Source organism: Pelodiscus sinensis, chromosome 2 (assembly GCF_049634645.1).
Source record: "Pelodiscus sinensis isolate JC-2024 chromosome 2, ASM4963464v1, whole genome shotgun sequence".
NCBI classification, from domain to species: Eukaryota; Metazoa; Chordata; order Testudines; family Trionychidae; genus Pelodiscus; species Pelodiscus sinensis.
The window spans coordinates 87,692,375-87,707,452 of record NC_134712.1 but is presented as its reverse complement, the minus strand read 5'-3'; the positions used below and the strand labels follow the sequence as shown (position 1 = coordinate 87,707,452).

General features: G+C 47.2%; 1 protein-coding gene across 4 annotated transcripts in view; it reads right to left on the bottom strand.

Moving 5' to 3' along the window:
* CEP192 (centrosomal protein 192) overlaps positions 1-14,786 on the bottom strand; it is a 162,700-nt gene extending 147,914 nt beyond the window's left edge. For 3 of the 4 annotated variants that reach the window (XR_012901559.1, XM_075921011.1, XM_075921013.1), the window contains exons 1-3: positions 14,680-14,786; positions 9,075-9,262; positions 1,215-1,340 (exon numbers count right to left, since the gene is read on the bottom strand). Coding sequence is in view for 3 of the 4 variants with exons in the window: in XM_075921011.1 (XP_075777126.1) it covers positions 1,215-1,340; positions 9,075-9,244 (296 nt within the window). In the remaining variant the exon portion in view is untranslated. The other variant, XM_025181879.2, reaches the window with a different exon arrangement.
* Positions 14,787-15,078: the final 292 nt, after the last annotated feature.

Sequence of the window (15,078 nt, the reverse complement as noted above, 5' to 3'; positions counted from 1 at the left end):
AATCTCTAAGTCTTTCAAGTGTCAGACTCCTTATTGTTTTTGCTGAAACAAACTAATATGGATTCCTATCTGGAGTGGGAATGCTTCTCAGAAAACAATACAGAAAAAAAGATAGAATGACCAGTCAGGTAAAAGGAGCTGGCTAGGGGCTCGCCCCACAGCTCAGGACTGCCCCAACCCCGAGACTCCCACCCCCAATTGCCCTTTAGGGAAGGCAGGTAGGACTGAAGCTGTCCTTCCCCAGATTCTACTGGGACATTGTATTTGTCACTTACACCCAGATGGAAGGCAACAGCCAGCACTCTCTCTGGCCCTGTTAACCAATTAAACAGGGTGAGTGGGTGAGCCACTCCAGCCCATCCAGGTTGGAGTGGTCCTTCCCCACCCCCTACCTAAATCAGGGCACACCCCTGTCCACAGCAGGCCCTGTGGGGATGGGGCAACCCCCTGCACCATGGCAGCTGGGGAGCTGCTCCAGCCCCCACCAGTTATCTGTAACCAGTATGCCTCACCAATTAAGGGTGAGGTTTACCAGTTAACCAGTTCAACATTCACATCATGATTTCCCACTTCCCCATATTCTGCAGAATATTAACTGTTAAACAAGATACTAACAAACTATTTTTTTCAGATGTCACTTCATAGTCTGAAAGCCTATAAAAGCTATTTGGGCTTTTAATTGTGATTACGAATTCACAAACTACTTTTACCTCATATACATGACACTGGAGCTGTACCTAAAAGGGCTTATAGAATCTTGTAGCAAAACTGCAGAATTAATTGAAATATGTGTACAAGCTATAAGCAAGGAAACGTCTCCAGAGCAAATATTGTTTTAAAATGGACACGAAATCAAACTGGGAGATTTTCTTGTTATTCTTATAAAGTTAATACAGCAAATGAAAAAAGTTTAGAGAACCAATGACCTAGAACTAACCTCTAGTAACTTCACTATTCCTTCAGACATTGCTTTTAAATCAAGTATATTCAGATCTTGGATTTAAGCAACAGACTTTAGTGTATCAAAAAACTAAAATTTTATTAACAAGTAGCTAGGGACAAAATAAAGCATTTAACTGCAGCCCAAATAATTATATCATAAAGAAAAAACAATTCAGAGTAAAGTAATTTATATATACAATTATACCTCAGATTTTGTGGTAAGTAATTTCCCCCATCTTTTTATGAAGGGTTAGAACACCAGTATCACTTACAAGTCTCCCTGGAAGCCGAGAGCTAACTTCCCCCTTGGCTCCAAAGTAGACTGATCACTATGAGAAGATGCTGATGGAAGTGAAAATCTCCTTTCTTCTAGGTAAGAAGCCTGAACATCAGAAAACCTGTTGGAAAAAAAATTCTATATGTTCAAATCTTTTCAATTCTTAAGAGCTGACAAAAATAAAGCTCACAAGCATGCATATACCATCTATTGTAATTGAATGATCCTGGATAACTCAAAACTGTTTCAATTAATATAGATGTTTTGAAAGTATATATTAGGTAGTCAGTGAGGGAGCTGTGTAGTACTTCTTCCCCCCGTCCCCTTTATAAATACTGTATGAGCTTCAGGCTGTTTGATACTAACCTTCCTGAATGTCAGAATTAAATCTAAAAAGGTTGTGAGGAGGGGGAGAAACACACAAGAAACAAAATAATGGCAAAGGTGAGGCACCTTGAGGAAACAGTGTGGGTAAAGGAAGGCAATTCTAAATTGGGGGTATTCCCCTTTCTGGATCTTTCCAACTAGAATGGTTTATTTTCCCAAAACCGAGCCAAGGATCAAAACACTCAGAGCAGTGGTTCCTAACCTTTTTTTTTTAAAACCGAGGACCAGCAAACTCATTCAAAAATTATTGGCAGACCAACACAAACATTTGCATATTCATTGTGGTAATTTTAAGAGGTCACGTGTTATTATAAATTGCATCTGTACGCACACAATACATATCAAGCTTTGCTTCTCATTTATGTGCAGTCCCCACAACTGATTTTTCTCAGAGTCAGAGGCCTCCCCAACTCAAAAAAGGTTTCTCCACCCCTGGGCTACAGCATCAGTCAAAGCCAACAAACTGGCAAGGAGTTACACAAGACAGGGACACACAAGATGATGTCATCAGGAAAGACTGATTCTCACGGTCAGAGATCCATTTCGAAGTGTTAGGGTATGTCTACACTATACAATTAGGTCAAATTTATTGAGGTTGACATTTAGCATCCATTTTTATCAAGTCAAAAGGTGCACACCCTCACTAAGCACGGTCAGTCTGCAGCACGGCTGAGTAAGACATGGCCTGGGGCTCAGACCTAGCCAACCTAAGACTTCTACCTGGCCACTTTCTATTTATGTCCTGATGCCCATACAACCAAGTTTCCAGGCAGTGCCTCAGGCAGCAGGATCCTATTTAATAGCTCACAGCTGCAGTGCTACCTTGGCAAGAGCTGGAGCCACAAACCCTTAAAATAGCTGCAGCAACCCCACGTGGCTGCCAAGCAATGCAGTAGCAGCGGGGCTGGGAGTCACAAGCTCTTCACTATGTTTTTAGTTCAAAGCCTCTAAGCCCAAACAACTCGGGGAGAGCAAGGGAGGCTAGTCCCCAGCCTTGGCCCTCCCTCCCCAGCCCTTCTGCTCCAGACATTATCCATTCCAGAGGTGGAGAGGACAGAGCCAGCCCACAACCACGTACCAAAATTCATTAAGGGTATGAAAAATTATTGCCCACCCCTGGTCTATGTAGTGCACCCCCACTATCATGGACTCACACAGTAATGCACTATTGGTAGTCAATGCACAGTTCCCGTTGCCCACTTGAATTCTGGATTAGGCTCCCAATAGGCCAAAAAAGTTGTCTCAGGTTTGTCCAGAGCCTAGCCAGGTACAAATGTGAAGTGCTGTCCTGGTATGCACCACTGCCACAGCTCCCACTGCCTAGAAACAGCAATCTATGGCCAACGGGAGCTGCAATTTCCCATACCTGTGGATGCACAGGTAAACAATGCGTCTTGCAGCCAGCTAGTGGTTTGTAAGGGTAAGCCACAACAGAGAGGTGAAAATCCTTGCCCTAAAAGAAGTGGGGCAATAGATGAAACGCAAATTCCTATCTTGGCATCAGACCACCTTGCTAAAGGGGACATAAACCACAAGGGACATTTCTCACTGTCGTTGCAAATCCTGGTGAATCACAAGAGCCATTTCACCAACATCAATGTTGGATGGTCAGAAAAGGTGCATGGTGTGTGAATCTTCTGGAACTCTGGTCTCTTTAAAAAAAAAAAAAAAAAAAAAAAACAAGACAGAACTTTCTTCCCAGACCAGAAAACCACCACTAGCTATCTTGAAATACCAATTATCCTTAGAGACCCAGCCTACCCCTACACATGAAGTTGTAAACAAGCACCACAGTCAGCAGTAAAGAGCAGTTAAATTACAGGCTGAACAAGCGCAGAATGGTAGTAGAATGTGTCTTTGGCCATTTAAAGGATCACCGGCACAGTTTACTCACTATGTTAGACCTCAGCAAAAGCAATATTCCTGTTGCTGTGCGCTGCAAAGTATCTATGAAAGTAAAGGGGATGTTTCTGGCACAGATGGAGGTTAAAGTACATCACCTGGCCACCATTTATGAGCAGCCAGACACCATGGCATTAAGGAGAGTACAGTAAAATGTACTGCACAGAAAGGCTTTGAAAGCCAGTTTCACGAATGACTCGACAATGATGTGACGTGTGTATCGCTCAGTACCGAGCTACCCCAAGTTGTATGTGTACCACCACACCAGACTTGGAACAGTGATTGAAGATTCTACTGTTCTGAAATCATGCATTTTTATTGGGCTACAAAATGAAGTCACCACTGAAGAGGAAAGACGACACAGGCATAACCAGGATCTGATAACATTTGGGGGGGGGAAGGGAGGGAGTGAGCACAAGAACATGCAGCTTATTACATCTTCCCTGTATGGGAACCAAAGATTTGGGAATGACAGCGTTATGCTCCATAAGCATTCCTCAGAGCCAAATGAAGGGCTTCTTGGGCCTTTTCTTCTCCCTTCCTGCATTCTAGAACATCTGGTAGAGGAATTTAGTGAGGAAAGCAGGTGGTTTATCAATGGCTGTGGTGTGACTCTATGCTCTAACCGCTTTTCCTGTGCCTCCCCTACATGTTTCATGAGGTCTGTTTGCTCCCCCATGAGCCTCAACATCCTCATCCTGTATGCTACTTTCATGCTCCCTGCATGCTTTCCTGTCTCCTGTGCACTTTGGATAACCTCTAATAGCATACACATCCATACACTGAGTTGTGTCCTATCAGTGTGGGCAGATTGCATAAGCTTCTTCAACATATTGTCACATGTATTTTTTCCCCCCCTTCTAATCGGTGAAAACCTAACTTCTGGAAAAACAGGGGAAGATACTACAGGCAGGCCTCCAGTTGCATTGGGGGGGAAACCCAAAGGTAGACTTTACAGAAAATAACTTTTTTTACAATGCAACTCTTGTACACTGAATGAAGCAGTTTATAGTACATTTGTTAAGTAAAGACCAAATTTTGCATTTTAAATTTAGCACCTATCAAAAAGGTAGAATATATGGCAGAACACTGGGCAGCTGAACTCTGTTTGCAAGCATGCATGCTAAGCAGCACATTAGGAGCAGTCTTTTGCATCTGCTTTGAAAACATATATCAAAGCCCTCAGCCCTCATTCATGTTTTACATTTGCAAAGGATGACAACAGGTTGAGGTGGAGGGGCATAGATGTACACAGTCTACATGGGGTCACACACATACCCCACCACAGTATGGCTCTTCGCCAGGATGATCCCTTCAAGCCTCTCCAACAGGGCAGCACTCTTTGGATCAAAATTTGGGGGGGCGGGGAATAAGCAAACAAGTGTATTAAATACTATTAAATTACAGAACTTCTCCCATTTCACCCCCATCATCATGTGCAGTATCAATATTCTCCAAATCAGAAAGCATGAGAAAGAGCAGATGCTGCATGAATGAGGCCAGAGACCTGGGTCTTACACTGCTCTGCTTTGTGCTGCAATTATGCCAGCACAATTATCACTTACCGCTGGCTTGGAGTGGTAAAGTATCCTACCGTCCTTGTGAGAAGGATTACAGTACCTCAATCAGACTTTTGTAGAGATGTGCAGAGAGGATTCCCAGCCCATCTCCAGTAGGGATGTTAAAATGTGTTTATTTTTGTAAAGGCGGAAAATTTCAGCAGTTACATATTTACATGTTGGGGGCAGCAGGGAGATGCCCATCCTCATTTCCTGATTCTGTACACAATTCATATACATGACATTTTAATCCCCAGTTTAGCCTGGTGTTCATAAGGCTACATGGCTACTTTAATTTCCTGAGTTGTTTTTTTTCTTGCCAAAAAACAAGTTATTGTAATTAATACAAGTCCATCTATAATTTCTGCTATGTAGCCTTTACTTTTAATTATAAATACAAAAATAAAAACCTCAAAGAAATTACTACAATGTTAGTGATGGTCATGTTCATAGTGAACAGTTCTTTGGTTAACAACTCTGCACAATTCTGGCAGTTGACAGAAGAAAAGAAGAGTAGGATATACATTTTCAAACAACTTTCTAAAGTAAACCTAGAAATCTCACTGATAATAGGGACTCATTTAGTTACAGATAACTGTTTGTCTAGTGACTGAAAATTCTTATATTCTATCTTTATGAAAAAGACACAACAAGGAGTACTGTTGCACCTTAAAGGTCAAGATTCATTTGGACATAAGCTTTCCTCAGCAAAAACCCACTGCATCAGATCCATGCACAGGACCCCTCATAGTTTTTGTGGATAGAGGTTAACATAGCTACCCTACTCATCCTTTTCTATCATTATGACCAAGTGCATAGCCAAGAACAGCTGACAAAAAGAGTCAATGCCTGTAAGTTATCACATATACAGGCAGTCCCCGAGTTACGCGGATCCGACTTATGTCGGATCCGCAGTTACGAACGGGGCCCTTCCTTTCCCTGGTCTCCAGCAGACCAGGGAGAGGAAGCAAAGCGGCGGAACACGCGGGCAGCGGACAGGGCTGTCCGCTGCCCACGTGCTCCGCGGCTTGGCTCTGCTTTGCCCCCCCGTCCCCCTGGTCTGCAGCTGCAGACCAGGGGGACGGGACGGGGGGGGGGGGGCGCGCAAAGCAGAGCAAAGCAGAGCCAAGCCGCGGAGCGCACGGTCAGCGGCTTGGCTCTGCTTTGCCCCCTCCCCCTCCCCCTGGTCTGCAGACCGGGGGGACGGGGGCAAAGCAGAGCAAAGCAGAGCCAAGCCACGGAGCGCGCGGTCAGCTGACAGCCCAGACATGTCTGGGCTGTCAGCTGCCCGCGTGTTCCGCCGCTTTGCTCCCCGTCCCCCTGGTCTGCAGACCAGGGGAACGGGGAGCAAAGCAGAGCAAAGCCACGGAGCCCGAGGGCAACAGGAAAGCCACAGCACGTCTGGGCTGTCCCACTGCCCCGCGGCTTTGCTCCAGACACCTGTGGTACAGCAGCTGGGGCGCTGCCAGTTGGTCCCGTAGCGCTGCTCTGGGCGCTACTGGACCAACCGGGCAGCACCCCAGCTGCTCTGCCCCAGGCGTCCTGATTCAGCCACTGCTGGTCAGTTTCAGCAGCGGCTGAATCAGGACACCTGGGGCAGAGCAGCTTGGGTGCTGCTGGGTTGGTCCAGTAGCGCCGAGGAGCGGCGGCGCTACTGGACCAACCCAGCAGCACCCAAGCTGCTCTGCCCCAGGCGTCCCCAAGTCAGCCGCTGCTGAAACTGACCAGTGGCTGACTACAGGAAGCCCCTGCCCCGGGCTTCCTGCAATCAGCCGCTGATGAGTTTCAGCAGCAGCTGACTTGGGGATGCCTGCGGTTCTTAAGTTGAATCTGTATGTAAGTCAGAACTGGCATCCAGATTCAGCCGCTGTTGAAACTGATCAGTTTCAGCAGCGGCTGAATCTGGACGCCAGTTCCGACTTACATACAGATTCAACTTAAGAACAAACCTACAGTCCCTATCTTGTACGTAACCTGGGGACTGCCTGTAATTGCAAGAAATGTAATATGACATTTTGAGCGCTCTCTCATATAAATCCACAGAAAAAACAAAAAAGTCATATAAATCCACAGAAAAAACAAAAAAGACAAATGGTGCCAAGAGCCAAACAGGACTGGGCTAAAGAACAATATTCTAGCCTAAGGTGGACAATATTTTTTGATGGAGGAGATACTCCAAGGATTTGCTAAGCAAAGGCCACACTCTTCCATGGAGGAAGTGCAGAGTCTTGGATGGAGGTTGGGGGAAGAAGGGAGCTCAGAGTAGGGGATTAGAGTGCAGGAAAGAGTTTGGAATCTAGGAGTGAGTTTGAGGCGAGGGGGTTATGACCAGGAGCTGAAGATTGGGGTGCATGGTCCAGGAGAAAATTCAGACCTGGAGAAGGTATGAAGGCACCGGGAAGGGATAGTAGTCTGGGCCAGGGTACAAGAGGAGGTGCAGGTACAAGAGGATTATGCGTGCAGGAGCAAAGATGCAGAGAATTATGAAGAAGAGACTGAGATACCAAGTGCAGACTCTGAATGGGAGGTGCTTATCTAGGGGACTCCCAAGCAGCAGCCCAGTAGAAGCCTCGAGCAGACTCCTTGCCTTTCATGCCCCTGAATGTTGCTCAAAGCAGACTGCTGCAGGAGCTACATGCTCTCTGCACTGCGCACTCCTGGAGGGGAAGGGGACAGGGCAGTACTTCACATGCTGCCTGTGCCACAAGCATGACCCATGCAGCTGCCATTAGCTGATTTCTGACCAACAGGAGCTGCACAATTTTTCTGGGGCAAGGGCAGTCCACAAGACCACCTCCACCACCACCACTGGTGGTGCACAGAGAGCACATAGCCCCCAGCAGCCAGCCACTTTAAGCAGCTTATGAGGGCACGGAAGCTGTCCGAGACTCCTGCTGGGCTGCAAGATGTTGGCAGGCCAGATGTTGCCCATGGGTCCTATTTTGCCTTGCTTCTATTCTAGGACAACACAAAGAATACAGGATAATAGAATTATAGGAGACTACACAATCTAAATTCTGAAGACTCTTTCATGCTCGCTTGGAAATGGTAATGGTCCCAAACTCAATTTAACATTTTACATCCATACAGGAGGCAATAGGTATTGTGTGTCACTTGGCTCAAACTTTAAGGAGGAATCACATGCTTTACTCACTAGCATGCTGGTTGTATCTTTGGTACCAAAATCTGTTCCAACTACTCAGTCAGCATTTTGTGATAGTAACCTTAACTTAAAAAAACACACACACACACACACACACACACACACACACACACCCACACCCCCGACCAAAAAGTCAACAGTTTCAGAGGCGTAGCTGAGTTAGTCTATAACTAGAAAAACTTAAACAACGAATAGTCTAGTAGCACCTTAAAGGCTCACAAAACATGTAGATAGTATCATGAGCTTTCGTGGGCACAATCCACTTCAGCTTAAGTAGTGCTCCACTAAGTTATCTCCTAATTTTTATTCGATGATAGTCTCTATTCAAAACTATTGTAAAGTCAAATGCATCTAAAGGTTTCTGATTTCAAGAAAAGTACTATGTACCCGTTATTCTCTAACTACTAGGATTAATAACTACTGATGTGCAAGTAGTATGCTCCAGAGTTAGATTACTATTCAACTTAAAGATACTGTTTCACAGTATACATTTTAATCTCCCGTCTAAAAAACAAGCTAAAATTTGTAATGAAGCATCACAACTTCAAGTTTTATTTGTCAAAATGCTATATTTTGTAGCATCCAGTGTTATAGCTGTGTTATTTCCTGCATATTCACTATCAGAAGTCGTTCCCATAACAGCTATTCCTTATTTACCTTTCCTCATTTTGTAGTGATCAAAAGTTCGTTCTGTAACAGACATTTTTCAACACTTATTGAATTCATGCCATGTTACAGAAGTCTTCAAATAACCTCTTTCAGCCTTTCTGAGCAGACATCTCATACCACTCCTGTAACAAAAGTGTATTTTAGGTTATCAAAGGTATCATGAGGACAGTCTTACCTGTTGTCACAGCATGTTTTATTCCTGGCAACAGTTGAAGCTGCAACAGGCAACCCAAGATTTGATGAAATGGTAACATTTTCCAAAATCCTACTGGTATTACTGTTCAATGAGTTAGCCAAAAAGCTTGGAAACGTCTCATCTGCAATATTTCGGAAATCTTCCATCATGCCATATATCACATCACACTGTTTAAAAATCAATTGAAAGAAGTCAGTACCATCTTGCTTGTTTTGCTGAACTCAAAACACTTACTGGTAATGAAGGTCCTATAAACTCCCACTGGAAGCAATATGGCCAGATGCTTCACAGTGGAGACACACAAAGATTTTATTTTCACAAACCAGCATGAAAGGACTCTAAGCCCAGTTATGTGACTATCGGAGAAGCAGTCCTGATTCTGAATTGTATACTAAATTCTTAATTATCCATGGCCTAAATAGCTACAATAGCCTCTACCGTCATTGTACTACTAACAGTACAGGTTGAATGTCTCTGGTCCAACAGGACTACAGATTGCTGGAGCAGAGCCCCAAGGCGACAGCAGCACCAGCAGCCGTAACAAGTTAGGGCATCTCTTCACTATCCAGTGGACAGAGGGGGCAGCGATTAATCTAGCAGGCGTCCATATATTATGTCTAGTATAGAGGTGATAAATAGACCGCTGAGCACTCTCCTATCTACTCTGGTACTCCACCAGAACAAGAAGAGTAGAGTCAAGTCAATGGGATGGGAGGACGTCAGCTGTCCACTTACTGCAGTGAAGTATGTAGAACTATGTACATTGACTTCAATTATGTTAGTTACATAGCTGAAGTTACCTAACTTATATTGACAGCCTCTGATCATATTAAGGATGTTAAGTAACAGTTAATTTATTAGTCGAGTGGAATTTCCACTAGTTGATAGGCACTTGCACATTCCTCCTTTGAAATGTACAAGAGCTCCCACTAGCGCTATATCTACACTACAAGTTTCCTTGGCAAATATGCTAATGAGGGACTCATTTGCATGTTTTCTGCCCATCTGTTTGTGCACTAGGGGTTTTTGCGCAAAAACAAGCAGTATGGATGTTTTCTTTTTGCACAAAAACCCCTTTTTCAGCAAGATCCACACCAATCTGTGCCGTGCTGCCCAGCGTCACACAGCAGCACCACACAGCTGATTCCGGGCTCAACTGTGCAGCGCTGCCCCTTTGAAATACCCCCCCCCCCTTCTTCTCCGTTTGTTGCCTCTATATGATAAAGGTAGCAAGAGGGGTGGGGAGGGAAATCAACTGGCCCGTAACATCCCTAGATCATATAGACTTGTCTTAGAGCCCTCAAGATGTCTGAGATGCCTGACCTTCAATTAGCAAGCTGTAAATGTAAGGGACTAAAAAAAACTTTAAGAAAACAAGATAATCACTAAGGAACTATAGGACCAAACAAAAATATATACATAATATCATGAGCTTTCATGGGTATAACCCACTTTCTCAGATGACAAATATGGAGCAAGAGGCTTAGATTTTGAAATATAAAGCAAAAAGAGGGAAAAGGGAGAGGAGCAAGAAAGAAAAAACCTGTCAAATTAAAGTGTCCATGTTAAATGAGGGTAATAATATCAGGCTGTAAGTGCCTGATACTTAACCTTTGATGTCCTTTTGGTGTTGAATATCCAGTTCAGGTCTTTGTTCAAGCTGTGCAAAATAACCCTCTTTCTGCTTTATAATTTCAAAATCCAGCCCTTGTTCCATATGTCATCTGAAGAAGTGGGTTGTGTCCACAAAAGCTCATGGTACTATTTATATTTTTGTTAATCTCTAAAGTGCTACAGGACCCTTTTTTTTAAAAAAAGGATTTTTTTTACATTACAGACCCCAATATGGCAACCCCTCTGAGACCTGTAAGGGGACCAATAGCCACTTACTAAAACTCAATGTGGGTTTTTGGCTGGCTAGCCTCAGTACCTAAAAGGAGGGGGCAGGGATCATGCCCAGGTCAGTCAAACAGAGCATTGACAGGGCAAGCAGGCGAATCAAGGAGCCAGCATGTTGGAAGAGGAGGTCCAATCTTCCATATGAGCTGCGTTTTCCTGGATCAGAAAGGGTGGGGCAGAGCTAAGGAAAGAGCAGGGGCAGGAGATGAGCTGGGGAGGAGAGCTATGCTAGCCAGAGAGAGATCAGAGAGAGCAAATTCATGCTGCGATGAGAGCTACATTCACAGAGCCAGAGAAGGTACCAAGGAGCCACAGGCAGAGCAGCAGAGTGTGCAGCTGAGGGTGGAGCAAGCTGGAGCTGGTGTGATGAGCAGCAAGGCTGAGCAAGAGGGGAACATGGGTAGAGGCTCAACACAGGGAAACTCCAACAGCCAAGAGGCCTTGCAGGCCAGAATGGAGGGGCAGCTGATGCTCTGGGTGGCAAGACCCTTCTCCCCAGCAAGTGTCTGACCTGCAACATAGCCCAGGCCTGAGGAGAAAGCCTGGGACCTATGAGAAACAGAATGTGAACTGCCCTTGCATTCCACAGACACTGTTTATAAGGTCTCCATGTCACAGAGCAAAGTACAGGCAGTCCCCGAGTTACGCGGATCCGACTTACGACGGATCCGCAGTTACGAACAGGGCCCTCCCTCTCCCTGGTCTCCAGCAGACCAGGGAGAGGAAGCAAAGCGGCGGAACACGCGGGTAGCGGACAGCCCAGACATGTCTGGGCTGTCGGCTGCCCGCGTGTTCCGCCGCTTTGCTCCCCGTCCCCCTGGTCTGCAGACCAGGGGGACGGGGAGCAAAGCAGAGCAAAGCCACGGAGCACGCGGGCAGCTGACAGCCCACGGGGACGGGGAGCAAAGCAGAGCAAAGCCGCGGAGCATGCGGGCAGCTGACAGCACAGACGCGTCTGAGCTGTCCGCCGCCCGCGTGTTCCGCCGCTTTGCTCCCCGTCCCCCTGGTCTGCAGACCAGGGGGATGGGGAGCAAAGCAGAGCAAAGCCACGGAGCCCGAGGGCAGAAGGATAGCCACAGCGCGTCTGGGCAGTCCCGCTGCCCCCGTGCTCCGCGGCTTTGCTCCGGACGCCTGTGGTACAGCAGCTGGGGCGCTGCCGGTTGGTCCCGTAGAGCTGCTCTGGGCGCTACTGGACCAACCCAGCAGCACCCCAGCTGCTCTGCCCCAGGCGTCCCCAAGTCAGCCGCTGCTGAAACTGACCAGTGGCTGACTACAGAAAGCCCCTGCCCTGGGCTTCCTGGAATCAGCCACTGATCAGTTTCAGCAGCAGCTGACTTGGGGATGCCTGGGGTTCTTAAGTTGAATCTGTATGTAAGTCAGAACTGGCGTCCAGATTCAGCCGCTGTTGAAACTGATCAGTTTCAGCAGCGGCTGAATCTGGACGCCAGTTCCGACTTACATACAGATTCAACTTAAGAACAAACCTACAGTCCCTATCTTGTACGTAACCCGGGGACTGCCTGTAATCTGTTTTCTATTAACTTTTTTCCATTTTTAAATTGATTGATGTTTAATACATTGAATTTGCTTTGAACTGTATGTAATCATCAGTGGCTCAGGGAAACATTCATTGTCAAAAGAACACCCATGAGTGGGATACTGTAGTCCCTGCCCTTGGCGACCACAACATTAGGAGTTAAGACCCAGGAATCCTGGGCCCAGCCTTATTTGAGTTACAAGGACTCTGCTGACAGGCGAGTGCAAGGTGCACTTGCCAAGTCAGCAGGGACTCTGGGTAAAGGAGGTGGAACCAGAGACTCAGATCCTTTCACTAGCCCATTTTACCAGGGTAGCATAGAAGCCAGGAAAGTACCCCTCAACAGTGGGACCATTTGCTCGTTTACATAATGATGCTTAGAGCACTTTCATCTTCCTCTGCTTCTACAGGCTAAACTGTACCCAAAGGATCATAAAAAAATCCTATACAACACATCAACTTCATTAAACCTGCTGAATCAGAGGCAAAGACCCACAGCAACGGGCTCCTAGAAATGCAGCTCCTCTACAACATACACATCCCTTCTGTCTTGTCTACAGCCAGGGAGCCCAGTGGGTGTACGAAGATGAGGGCATCAAACAAAAGCCTGGTTTGAGGTGAAACCTAGCTAACAATGGGGCAAAACTTGGCTAATATAAAGTAAAGCAAAGTAAGCTGCGAGCAAGAGGCAAGCCCCTGCTCACAGAACTTGGCACAAACAGGGCTGAAAGTGTAAGACACTGATAGCCCCAGGTGTAGTACAGTAATTGGTACTGATCATAAGTTGAAAGCTCACTGCAAAAGGATGGTAATGTTAGCTCACTGAGGAAGACCTTGATACCCACACTTCCCACAGATACCAACCCAGGATTAGGAAAGGGTCTAAAATGACAGCATGATGGAAAGAAATGATCTAATCAAGCCACGAGATGATGGGTGGTATCTAAATTGCACCAGAGGGTGGTAACGTGATACATCATTCCTGATGTGTAACTTGTTTGCATTTGTACATAAAGTGGTGCCTTGGAGTGACAGTTGTTGTTCAACCAAGGGGGCAGTGGGACCTCACACTGAGTCCATTGGCGAGGTATCGTGGTTCAGTAGAGTGCACTGACAACTATTGCCGTACTTCGCTTAACAATACATCTGGACAAGCGCCTTCGATCGTAATCTGATTAGTGGTCTTTGGGGGCTCTATCAATGTCTGCTGTGTTGACTTAAGTCAACATGACACACATGATTGAGCGCACACGCACACAGAGCCTTCTGGTTATCATCACTGACAGAGCAGGAGACCTGTCAGGACTCAACACTAAATCCTAACCTACTACATTAGTGACTGTACAATAGTAGGCACCACAGGGACATTTCACAAGGATACCATTGATCTCTGCTGGTTCCCCACTCAGGAGACAAAGTGGGATACGGAGTAGGGATGCTACATTTTGATTAATCAGCTAATCAAGTAGTCAATGGAATTTCCATCTACTACTCCATTAGTTGAGAAGGGCATGGTGGGCTGCTCACTATCCCAGCTATACCTCTGCCTTTGAAATGTAGCAAGAGACCCAGGGCTCTCCTGCTCCATTTCAAAGGCAGAAACACCACAGCTAGGACCAGGTGCAAGTGGAGACTGCTTGAGACCCTGGCTCCAGCGCACCTCTGCCTCCCTGGGGCAACTGGGAAGGAGAGCCGGCTTTTTAGCCCGCCAACTCTTGCTCCCTCCCTCCCCCGCTGCCTCCAATACTGGGCACGGCTCCTAATGTAGCCATGCTAATTCCGAAGTAAGGGTACCCGTTTCTGGTTCAGCGCGCATCATTTCGCCCAGTCAACAGCCTGCCAGCCCCACAACAGTCTCGAGTCCTCTAGGCGGCCCAGGAAGGTCTCTGGAAGCGAAGGCAGGAGCCCCCCGCTAGCAGGGTGCGGGGCCCGGCTTCCCTCGGACAGCTGCGCGGGGGGAGGTGGGGCATGGACCGTACTCACCACGCGCCTCCCCGAGAGCTCGGCCTTTGCCGCGTGCGCCCGGGGCTGAGACACTCCCGGCGAGAGAAAGCAGCAGCCGGGACCCGACACTTTCCTGCCGGGAGCAGCCCGGCCCCGCAACCGCCACAAGTTCAAACCCTCCCCCCCTCCGCCGCGCTCGCTCACCCAGCCCTGCGCAGCGGGAGAAGGAGGCGGGCGCTGCAACCGCCCCGCCGGATTTGTGCGCGAGACACCCAGCGCAGCCCGCGGCAGCCGCGCGAGACCCCTCCCACTTGCATGCACCCAGCCCCGCCCCCGGGGCGCGCGGTCACAGACGCCCCTCCCTCCCTCCCTCCTCCGCGACTCTTTTTGTACCTTCGGGGCGGAGCAGCGTCAGGCGGCCCGCGCGGGTCCGGAGGCTCAAGGGGCGGGGCCAAAGAATCCGGAAAAATTGAAGGAAAAAAAAAAAAAAAGCGGGACCTGGCCCTTGGCCGCTCAGGTTTAAAAATGAAAGCCGGGGCTAAGTTTGTGATTGGGGAAGGGTGAGGAAAACGAGAGGCGTGACGTCATAAACCCCGCCCCAGG